Consider the following 12,147-nt stretch of genomic DNA (forward strand, 5'->3'; position numbering starts at 1 on the left):
ATAGAATGTCCTAAAAATGTCATTCAGGGGGCCAGTGCTGTGGCCTAGCAGGTAAAGCCGCCACCTTCGGATGCAGTGCCAGCATCCCATATGGGCTTGGTTCAAGTGCTGGCTGCTCCACTTCTGAACCAGCTCTCTACTATGACCTGAGAAAGCAGTAGAAAATGACCCAAATGCTTGGGCCTGCACCTGTGTGGGAGATCCGGAAGAAGCTCCTGGCTCCAGATCGGCCCAACTCTAGCTGTTGCAGCCATCTGGGGAGTGAACCTGAGGATGGAAGACATCTCTCTCTGTCTCTGCCTCTCGGTAACTCTGCCTTTCAAATAAATAAATAAATAAATAAATAAATATTTACCAAAAAAGTCATTTAGGTCAAGTTGTTTGATATGGTGGTTGAAATCTTTTATAATCATCCTAATTTTTGTCTAATTATTCTATCAATTATCAAGACAGGCATATTTGACATCTTTCATGTTCACTGAGGATTTATTTCTCCCTGCAATTCTATCAATTTTTGCTCATGTATTTGGAAACTATTAGATCAAGAAACATGATCCTCTTGATAAATTCACATTTTTATGATTAGAAAATAACCATTTTTATCACTGGTAATATTCTTTGCTCTGAAATTTGTCTGATACTAACATTGTCTGCATTAACACAGTATTTTTTTTAATCCTTTTAAGTATTAGTGTCCTTATATTTAAAGTGCATATCTAGTAGGCTGCAAATAGGTTCTTACTTTTAAAAATCCCATCTACTGGCGCTGTGGCATAGTTAAAGCTGCCGGCTGAAGTACCGACATCACATATGGGTGCCAGTTTGAGTCCTGGCTGCTCCACTTCTGATCAAGCTTTCTGCTATGGTCTGGAAAAGCAGTAGAAGATGGCCCAAGTCCTTGGGCCCCTACAGCTGTGTGGGAGACCTGCAAGAAGCTCCTGGCTTCTGGCTTCGGAGTGGTATAGCTCCGGCTGTTGTGGCCAGTTGGGGAGTGAACCAGTGGATGGAAGACCTCTCTCTCTCTCTCTCTCTCTCTCTCTCTCTCTCTCTCTCTGCTTCTCCTTCTCTGTGTAACTCTTTCAACTAAATAAATCTTAAAAAAATTCATCTGTAAATCTCTTTTAATTTGGCTTTTTTAAAGCATTTACATCTAATACAGATAGGTTTACATTTACCACTTATTTTTTGTTTTGTCCTGTATTCATTTTCTCCTTTGTTTTACTGCCTTGGTTCAGATTATGTATTTTTAAGATACATTTTTATTGCCTTTGTTTATTAGCTGTAATTCTTTATTATTTTATTGATTACTTTAAGGGTCACAGTATATATTTCCACTTATTAAACTACTTTCAAGTGATATTATGCCATTTCATGTACAGTGTAAGAGTCTTAAAATAATGCATTACCATTTCTTTCCCCCAAGCTCATACTGTTATAATAGTCTACTGATAAACATGTTCTAAGTCCCACAATACATTTTTGTACAAATATACTATACATATATCCCAATACAACAAGAAAAATAATCTTATATACTTACTATATAACCACCATTTTTGCTATTTCTTATTCCTTTGCATAACTCCATTTTCCTTCTAGCTAAAGGATTTCCCTAAAAATTTTTCATAGCATGGGTCTACTGCGATTTCTTTTCTTTTTTTTTTTTTTTTTTGACAGGCAGAGTGGACAGTGAGAGAGAGAGACAGAGAGAAAGGTCTTCCTTTGCCGTTGGTTCACCCTCCAATGGCCGCCGCTGGCGCGCTGTGGCTGGCGCACCGCGCTGATCCGATGGCAGGAGCTAGGTACTTATCCTGGTCTCCCATGGGGTGCAGGGCCCAAGCACTTGGGCCATCCTCCACTGCACTCCCTGGCCACAGCAGAGGGCTGGCCTGGAAGAGGGGCAACCGGGACAGAATCCGGCGCCCCGACCGGGAATAGAACCTGGTGTGCCGGCGCCGCAAGGCGGAGGATTAGCCTAGTGAGCTGTGGCGCCGGCCTACTGTGATTTCTTTTATGTTATTGTTCATAATTGAGATTTACTAGTGTTGAAAAATAGTACAGAGATTTCAATTTGTACATAATTCTTAATATCCATCCCAAAATCTAAAAAGCATGAATTGTCATTCTTTTTTTAAAATTATTCTAGTGATTTTCCAGCTTCAAATCTGGAGGCAACCCTTCCTTAAGTGGATATCAAGTATCATTATCTTCAAATGTTGTTGTTATACATAAATTCACCCATTCACAATTTAATATCATACACATGACATACTCAGATTTTCAATCTTTGTACATTAACAAAATTAGGAACACTGGACTGTCACAACCAAAGATATTACAGAGTATACACAGTTCTATAGAACAAGAAGTGGTTTTCTATAGGAAACAATTCTACTAAACATGCAAGTAACTGAAAATATTCAAGATATATTAAATGCACAACTGTGACTCCAAATTGCCATTTAGTATATGTGTATACTAATGTATAGTATACATCCCCCATCTATGGAATGTTAAGCTGACACCCAGGACCAAGTCAAAGTCTTCCATAATTCAGTATTCCACTATTTTCTGGTTGTACCAAAAAATAAACAACTGGCAAATGACTTCACCTCTTAAAAAAAACTATTTACACCTAAAAAACAAGGTGAAGTAGGCTTTCCTCCATAAAAATGTTTCTAGAGTTACTAAAAAACTTGCAATTACAAAGCAGTTGATAAAATAATCCTCTGGACTGTGCAAAAAGCGAGACAAGAACCACTGATAAGACACAGTGTATATTAATCAGACATGGTTTCTTTCTTTTCTGCTTCATCAGAAGTTGGATTCTCCTTATTTTTAGTTTCTCCATTTTCTGAAGGCAAATCTTTAGTTTCTTGGTTAGCCACCTTGGCCTGTTTTTAGTTTGCTTCTCTCTTCCCTTTTGTCTGTACTTTTTTGTCCAAGAACTTTTACTTCCTGGTTGCCTTTTTGGACTTTGCTTCCACTTTTGCAGGGGCAGGTTTAGCTGTGAACCTTGCGGATCTCTTGGGCTCTTCTTTTACCATCCCTTCTGCCAAGCTAACCTTCCTCTTTGGCATTTGGCAGTGGGAGGGTACGTGCTGGGTGCCTGCAGGCCACAGTGCACCAAGAGCATTCATAAAGCTTGGCTGCCTGGCTGCTGCTGCTCCTACTGCCACCCAAGCTGCTGGGACCCTACTGATGATTTCTGAAAAGGTACTTTGGGTTTGTTTTTGAAATATATTTTCACTGTATTCAAAATGTTAGTGTCACAATTTTTTCTTTCTCAATTTTAAGGTGTTCCTTAGTTGTATTTTGCTTGCATTGTTTCCAATGACAAAGACTTCATCTTTATCTTCACTCTTCCTCTATACAATGTTTTTCCTTTGGTTGCTTCTAAAATTTTCTATTGATCATTGTTAAGAATACTTTAACACGTGCCTTAATGTAGATTTTTTCTTCATATCTATTGTTCTTGGGATTCAACAAGATTTTTGAAACTCAAGTTTATAGTTTTCATCAAATTTGGAAAAATCTTGGTCATTATTCAATTTTTTTCCCTAATCATACTATCTCTTTAGGTGCTCTGATTAAACCTATAAGGCTGCTTGAAGCTGTCCCACAACTCAATGAGTTTTCATTCCTTTTTTTAAAAAAAATTTCCTCTTCTGTTTCATTTTGCAGTTTCTATTGATGTCTTAAAAGTCACTAATATTTTGTAAGATTAATCTGCTATTTTTCCATCCAGTGTATTTTCCATCTGAGACATTGTAGTTTTCATTTGTAGAAGTTCAGCTGAGTGGACACAGAGCTGTGTAATAGGTTAAGCCTCTGCCTGCAGCACTGGCATCCCATATGGGTGCCAATCTGTGTCCCAACTGCTCCTCTTCCGATCCAGCTCTCTGCTTGTGGCCTTGGAAAGCAGTGGAGGATGGCCCAACTGCTGAGGATCCTACATCCACGTAGGAGACCCTGAAGAAGCTCCTGGCTCCTGGCTTCAGATTGGCCCAGCTCCAGCCACTGTGGCCATTTTGGGGGTGAACCAGGGGATAGAAGACCTCTCTCTCTGTCTCTCCCTCTCTCTGTAACTACCTCTCAAGTAATTAAATCTTTGGAAAAAAATAAGACGTTCAACTTAGTTTTACAGCACACAGCTCCCTAGTTAACTTTCTGAATATACGGAATACAGTTATAATAATTGTCCTAATGTCCTTGATTAATTCTATCATGTGTCATTTTAACCAACTGATTCATCTCATTATAGGTCTTGTTTTCGTGTTTTGTTAAATGCCTCATATTTTGCTGTAAGCAAGACTCTGTGAATTTTATTTTGTTGGAGCTGACAGAAAAAAATTAACATTTTTAAAATCAAGTCATTTCTTCTAGCTGTAGTATGTTCAGTAAAATATGACAGTACATTCTATGAAATCATAGTAAGTTTTCATTAAATACAAGAAACAATCACTATATAGGACTAAAGGAAGAGAAAAAATGAGTGATCAAAGCAAAAGCAAATATTGTATGAAAGCACAAGCAGGATTTTCTTTCCTTTTAAAGACAAATTGAAGCATGTTGCATTTCCAGGATTTGTATACCCTACACAAATAAAGATTTCAAAATGCAGATAGTTTGGAAACACTTTGAACCTTTAGGGTCTTGATTTCTTTTTTTTTTTTTTTTTTTTTTTGGACAGGCAGAGTGGATAGTGAGAGAGAGAGACAGAGAGAAAGGTCTTCCTTTGCCGTTGGTTCACCCTCCAATGGCCGCTGCGGCTGGCACACCACGCTGATCCGAAGGCAGGAGTCAGGTGCTTCTCCTGGTCTCCCATGAGAATGCAGGGCCCAAGGACTTGGGCCATCCTCCACTGCACTACCGGGCCACAGCAGAGAGGTGGCCTGGAAGAGGAGCAACCGGGACTAGAACCCGGTGTGCTGGCGCCGCAGGCAGAGGATTAGCCTATTGAGCTGCGGCGCCGGCCATAGGGTCTTGTTTTTTTAAACATTTATCTATCGAGAGAGAGCGAGAGCAAGAGTGAGTGAGCACATGCTCCTATCTGCTGGTTCACTAGCCAAATGCCCAGAACAGCCAGGGCTGGGCTAAGCTGAAGCCAGGAGCCAGGGAACAGGAACTAAATCTAAGTCTCTCGGGTAGGTAGGAGAACCCAATCACTGGAGCCATTCCTGCCACCTGCTTTGGTCTATATTAGCAGGAGGCTGGAGCTAGAAGCCAGAGCTAGGGATCAGGTACTCGGAAAAATTATGCAAGTTTCTCAAGAGGCATCTTAACCACTGGGCCAAATTCTCACCCCTCAGGTATTTTATGATTTGTCTGGATGGTCCAGGTGTTTTTAATTACTAAGGTAACATCTTCTTGAATACTCTACCTAATGCCAAATTATTTATGAGGTTTTCCAGTTTGTTGGAGACAAGCATTATTCCTGGCCCTGTGTAAACTTCTTTTAATCCCTCTGGATTACTGTTTTCCCTGTCCTTTGGTAGTTTCCTCACACTTACTTGGTGATCAATACTACATGGCTGAAGGCAACCTTCAGCACATCTGCAGTTCTACATAGCTCTCATCTGAGCTTCTATCTTGTGAACTAAGCTATCTCCTTTCCCCAAAAATCTTACGGCTCTATCTCTTCAACTGAAGCTGACTGCTATAGCGCTTCCTACACCACAGTCTGGAAACTCAGTAGCATAAGCTAGGAAAATTGTTAAATTTATCTGGTTTATTTCGTTTTCTTTGGCTCTCTTTCTTTCATGAACTGATGTTCAGTTTTCTGAAAACTGATGTATTATGACATCTTTTTTTTTCTTCAAGTGGGAGGATAAATCCATCCCTTTTATTCCAAGTTAATTAGAAGTGAGATTTTGATGATTTTAATTAATTTTAAACTAACTTCCCAAGTACCAGTGCCCAGAATCAAGATTTCACTACTTCCATTGCATTAGCATGACTATTTTCTCTAACTGCCTTCTTTGTCTATAGTTTTTTACCTTAAATATTTCCTCCAGAGTCACTGAGTAATAAAACTAAAACATAATCACTAGTTCTCATTGCCTACAGAATAAGACTTAGTTTCCTTAACACAGCATCTAAGTTTTTCAAGACTTGCTAGCCACCTCTGATTCTGAATTTCATATGCAACAACAATGAATTATACTTACTTTCCAGGCTCTGCATGTTTTCTTTACGTCTGTGCTTTTACATATTTTGTCACCTTTACCAGGAAATACTACTTTTTCCCAGTCCTCCATGACAAATTTATCATCCTTAAACATTTATCTGATGTGTTACTTTCTCCAGGAAGTAATCATCCCTCAGCTTGGGTTAGAAGCTCCTTTAACACTTAAGCACAACTTTAACATTACAGGGTAATACATTACAATTATGGTTTTATGTCTGTCTCTTCTACTTTACCATATGCTCTTTGCAGATAAGGTTTATATCTTATTCAATTTTGTACATGTAATGACAAGTATAATACTTAGTATACAGTAGCTGCTTAATAAAGCCATACTCATTCTGAACTGAAATAATGAATTATTCCAACTATGTGTACACTAACTTTCCATTTTGATCTGTGGAACTATTATTTCTTTAATATACCTATCACAATACTGAGCTTGATGCTTACTAATAAACACTGATTAAGCATTTTTTATTGTGTTACAATATTTTTCTTAGATATGACAGACTGTCTTTGTTAAGCCTGAGATTTTACCTAAAATCTTGTTAACCTCTGAGATAAGATACCAACTTGATAATAAATTTCTCATCTTTTGTAATGCATATATTAATGTTTCCTGAAAGACAATGGCAAGAGAGCTTTTGTGTCATTGAAAAATCACATACAATTGATTTTTAGCAAAATTAGAAAATTGGTAATGTTTCTGGTAAAAAATAAAAATCAGTAACATTTTATAAAACCAAGTCACCTGTTGATCAGTAGTATATTCTGTAGCAGAGTCATAAGTGTAGCTCCTATTTGAACATTGTCAGTTTGCAGTAAGTGTAAGAAATGATCACTTTGTAGTACTAAAGGAAGAAAAAAAGGAGGAAAATTAAAGCAAAGATTCTATGATAACAAAAATGGGATTTTATTCTTTTTAAACCACATCAAAGTGTGACCATTTCTGTTAAACTTCTTGGCTTTATGTAGCCTAAAAAAAGATGATTTTAAGATGCAGAAATCTTAAACAGCTATAAATAACAGTCATCCCACTTTTATGAATAGTTATAGTCAAGCTAAGAATTTATTATTTTTCTCTTTAAATTTCAAGTAAAATAATATATCCTAGTTTGAATTCTTTTTCTACCTATGAATTTCAGTAAATAAAACCAAATTTCCCATGGCTGTGACAGAATATTAAGGCAATTATATCATGGATAACTATCAATTGTCAAGTTCTTGAAAAATAATTTTGCTACATAATATTTTAAACAATAATGAAAACATTAAGTACAATCTTTTTGCTTTGATTAGTTACAATTTTTAGATTCTAAGCAGTTCTTATGACGTGGAATTGGATTTTTTTCTAAGTTGTTTAATCTCTCAGAACTTCCATTTCTTCATCTGCAATAACAGTTATCACATGGGCTAATGTGTCCTAGAACAGAGTATATTTTCTTTTTTTATATTTTATTTATTTGAAAGACAGAGTTGCAGAGAGAAGTAGAGACAGAAAGAGAGGTCTTCCATCCGCTGGTTCACTCCCCAGATGGCCAATCCGGAGCCAGGAGCCAGGAGCTTCTTCTGGGTCTCCCACGTGGGTGCAGGGGCCCAAGGACTTGGGCCATCTTCTACTGCTTTCCCAGGCCACAGCAGAGAGCTGGATCAGAAGTGGAGCAGCCGGGACTAGAACCGGCACCCATATGGGATGCCAGCACTTCAGGCCAGGGCTTTAACCCGCTGTGCCACAGCGCCAGCCCCTGAACAGAGTATATTTTCAATAAATATCATTGTCTATTCCCTTCTCCACTAACTAAGCAGAATTTTAATATCAGTTATGATGGTAAGCTAGTGCTGTGTACACTACAATTATTCCTTTCCTATTTCTATCTCTGAGAGAATAAATACGATTTCTCTGATACCAAAATTCTATTTTTCGTTCTTTTTATGAAGTCTAATATTTCACCTGATCCATTTTTTAAATGTGTAACAATTTAGAAAAATAATTATTAAATATTTCTATTTTTTATTACCTTAGTAAAAAAAAACTCTTCCCTGTAGCTAGAATAAGTATATTTGCCATTATTATTAGTAGTATATTATTAATATCTCTTGAATTAACTTTGAATATGTTTTTATTTATTGGAAACATTTACACTAAAATAATTTATTAAAGTCATTCCATTTTATTATTGTTTGAAAGATTTATTTATTTATTTGAAAGGCAGAGCAACAGAGAGAAAAAGAGACAACAGAGACACAGAAAGAGATCTTCCCTCTACTTCCCTTCACTCCCCAAATGCCTGCAACAGCCACAGTGGGCCAGGCCAAAGCCAGAAGCTAGTAACTCCATTTGGTTCTCCCACATGAGTGGCAGGATCCAAGTCATTAGCCCAGGGGCCCAGGCACATTAGCAAGAAGTTGGATTAGAAGCAGAGTAACCAGTACTTCACTAACACTCAGATATAGGATACCAGCACTGCAAGTGGCAGCTTAACCCTCTGCATCACCACATTGGCTCCCCATTTTATTTTTTATTTTTTATATTGTCTCATAATATATTACCATATAATTAATTTGGGGGGCCCCTGCTGTTTTTCAACTGTAGGCAAGTAACTTGATAGAGTAAGTTCTACTTTCCTGCCACCACTCCTCCAAACAAAAACCAACACTTTACCTGTTTATTTAAATTTTTCATAATGAAAATTTTAAACAAACCTAAGAGCAGACAGGATAGCATTTGTGCAAATCTTAACAAAAATTAATTCCTGGCCAATCTTGTTGATCCCTAGCCTACACCAATGGTGACTGTTTTGGCATCTTACTATATTTGGCATCTTCAATCTACTGCATTTATTATCCTTATTACTGTTCATAATTTCCTGTATGTGGCTAGTAGAAGACCCTGAATCCTTTCCATAATCTCCTAATAGATTTTGCTGGCTTCCCTTATATTTGACAGTCCAGACACTGAAGCTCTCCTTGTATACTTTCTACTCCAGGCCAATAGTCAGCCATTTGTCCAAGGACTTGATTCCTTTTAAAGAAAAAAAGCTGTTGGAAATGCCATTTTTGATGTGCCTATTTGTATTTGCATATAAATTTTACAATGATTTAACTTAGTTTTCATAGCTACCTTATAGATATTTTAATTAAGTTGAGAGGCAGAAAGACAGACACAAAGCTCCCATTTATTGCTTCACTCCTCAAATGCTTGCAATAGCTGGGGCTTTGCAAGACTGAAGCTGGAAGTAGGAAACTCAATCTATATCTTTTACATGAATAGCAAGGACCTAGCTACTTGAGCCTCTTTGGGTACTCATTAGCAGGAAGCTGGAATAGGGAGCAGAGCTGGGACTTGAACCCAGGCACTCTAGTATAGGATGCAGGTATCCCAACCATCATCTAATCCATGGATATTTTATTTTTAAACATATTTATTTATTTATTGTTATTTACTACTTGAAGGGCAGAGCTTAAGGGAGGGAGGAAAGTAGAGAGGGAGGGAGGACGGGGAGAGGGAAAGCGAGGCAGAGATGGAGGGGAAGAAAGAAAGAGAGAAAATTGTTCACGAGAGGGGTAGGGGAAGGGGAAGGCGGAGGGAGAGAGTGTGGGGGAGGGAGAGGATCGTTCACTCCCCAGATGGCAGCAATAGTTAAGTCTGGGCCAAGCTGAAGTCAGGACCCAGGAACTCCATCTAGTATCCCACATGGATGGCAGGGTAAGGGGAGACATAATTTATGTACTTTTTTAAAAGATTCATTTATTTGAAAGGCAGGGTGACAAGGAAAAAAGAGAGAAAGAACAAAGTGGGCCACCATCTCCTGCCTTCCTAGGCACATTAGCAGGGAGCCGGGTTAGAAGCAGAGTCATTGGGACTAAAACCAGCACTCCAATATTGGATGCTGTCATCACAAGCACGATTTAACCCACTGTGCCACAACACTGTTCTCATCTGTAAATATTTTAAACATATAGATTAACTCAAGAAACATTATCCTTTTTGTTATATTATTGTTTTCCAAAGGAATATTGTATTTTTAAAACACTAATCAAATACTCTGTCTCTTTTTACTAGGTCTTTTGTATCCATAATCCTAAATGCTTTAATATTTGTGGTTAAATAGCTCTTTAAACTCAGAACTTTTAATATTTGTTCTATAATGGGAAATTAATAGTAATGGTTTTTAAAAAGGAAGCATTTAGACATGTTACTTAGCTATATCGATATCACTGACCAAAAGTGTTAGTTATACTAATTGAAAGTGGCTACATTTGGAATATGGGAAATAAGAGTGGGTGTAAGAGTTAGGTATTTTTCTTAAATATCCTTATTGAATTATTTGATTTTTAGTGCATGTATGATTCTGAAGAGAAAAAGAGGTAAAAATAAAGCATCAAAGTATTGTTTCCTTTAAAAAACATCCCTATAGTATTGCATTTATGTCAAATCAAATTTTTCACACTTTTAGTTATATCTATATAGTTAAGTAACATGTCTAAATACTTCCTTTTTGAAAACCATTACCTATTAAGTTCCCATTACAGAAAAAATGTTATTAAAAGTTCCCAGTTTAAAGAACTATTTAACCAAAAAAATGTAAAACGTCATCATATGAAAGCTTATTCTTAAGTTGGATGGATAGGCTTATGAGTTAAATCATATTTACTCTGTATATAGGGATTTCTCTCACAATAGATCTAAAGCACTAACTGTAATATTTGAAATGTAAAAACTGTTTTTCTGGATTAAGCTGTGCAAATGATCAGATCTACTAAAATTATCTGAGATTTATGAAACAGTAAAATGTAAGGGGAGACATAATTTATGTACTTTTTTAAAGATTTATTTGAAAGGCAGGGTGACAAGGAAAAGAGAAATAAAGAACAATTTTCTGTCCATTGATTCATTCCCCAAATGGTCACAATGGCCAGGGCTAGGCCAGGCCAAAGCAAGGAGCCTGCAACTCCATCTGGGTCTCCCATGTTGGTAGCAGGGACACAAGTGCTTGGGTCATTTTCCTCTTCTTTTCCAGGTACATTATCAGGGAACTGGATCAGAAGTAGACCAGCTGGGACCCATACCAGTGCCCATACGGGATGCTGGCATAATAGGCAGTGGCTTAATTTGCTGCACCACAATGCCAGCCCCAAGAAAGTTATATTTTAGCAATATTTCTCTTGATATAATATTCATATTGTCAATGTTGACAATTTAAAGCTCAAATTTGGAATTGGCTTTTTAAATTATGGCATTATTTCAACATGGTTTTGTTTCACTGTGGCCATAGTATGGTTTATGAGGAATTTATTTTTAGAAAAAATACTGAACTGTTAGCAGTTGACTCTACAGTAACTATCAGTCACATTAAGATCTTTTCTCTTACCGTTCTGTATGAGTTGAACATGGCCTCCCAATAGCCAGAAGAGAGAATCAGTCAGAATTTGGAAAATGTGTAGTAATTCATCCTTTTCTTCACCCTTAACACACAAGAAAAACCAAATTTACTTTTCTGTAACTTATTTTTATAAGGAAAAAAAAAAAAAAAAACCTCTCTGGTGAGTCAGAGAATCTGGTTTCCAGATCTAACTTAGCTGTTTGGGAGTTACGTAATTATACAGGTTTTAGTTTAATTTGTAAAGCCAGTGGCTAAAGGAGACTAACACGCTACCTATTAACCTACTAAAAATAGTTGTTATCCAGAAAAATAAAAGACTATAAATGGCATAAGAATACAAGTTGAAACACTAGGATTTCTTAACACTTGCTATGTATCAGAATCACCTGTGGAGCTTTTTAAATTACATACATGATTTAATCCAAATATACTGAATCTGAATCTCCAAAGATAAAGTCTGAACATCTGTTATTTTCACGAAATCAGGTGGTGATTTGGTTATAAAGTCAGAGTTGAAAGCCACTACAATATGCAAATATAGGTGTCCACATGTAAGGTATTATTAATAGTTCA

The 12,147-nt window shown here is 37.0% G+C and overlaps 1 protein-coding gene and 1 pseudogene across 14 annotated transcripts in view; both read right to left on the minus strand.

The window, feature by feature from the left end:
• The window catches only part of IQCB1 (IQ motif containing B1), a 59,325-nt gene that overhangs the window by 32,928 nt on the left and 14,250 nt on the right, over positions 1–12,147 (minus strand). For 8 of the 14 annotated variants that reach the window (XR_016233134.1, XR_016233135.1, XM_008266849.5 and 5 more), the window contains 2 exons: positions 11,563–11,656; positions 6,942–7,041 (listed from right to left, as the gene is read on the minus strand). Coding sequence is in view for 7 of the 14 variants with exons in the window: in XM_008266849.5 (XP_008265071.1) it covers positions 6,942–7,041; positions 11,563–11,656 (194 nt within the window). In the remaining 7 variants the exon portion in view is untranslated. Of the gene's footprint in view, positions 1–6,941; positions 7,936–11,562; positions 11,657–12,147 lie in introns of all 14 variants that reach the window. The other 6 variants (XM_089331780.1, XM_089331778.1, XM_089331777.1 and 3 more) reach the window with 2 other exon arrangements.
• On the minus strand, positions 2,649–3,281 carry LOC138849295 (non-histone chromosomal protein HMG-14 pseudogene; annotated as a pseudogene).

The sequence above is a fragment of the Oryctolagus cuniculus genome, chromosome 4 (genome assembly GCF_051225735.1).
Source record: "Oryctolagus cuniculus isolate XC-2025 breed Fujian yellow rabbit chromosome 4, ASM5122573v1, whole genome shotgun sequence".
Taxonomy (NCBI): domain Eukaryota; kingdom Metazoa; phylum Chordata; class Mammalia; order Lagomorpha; family Leporidae; genus Oryctolagus; species Oryctolagus cuniculus.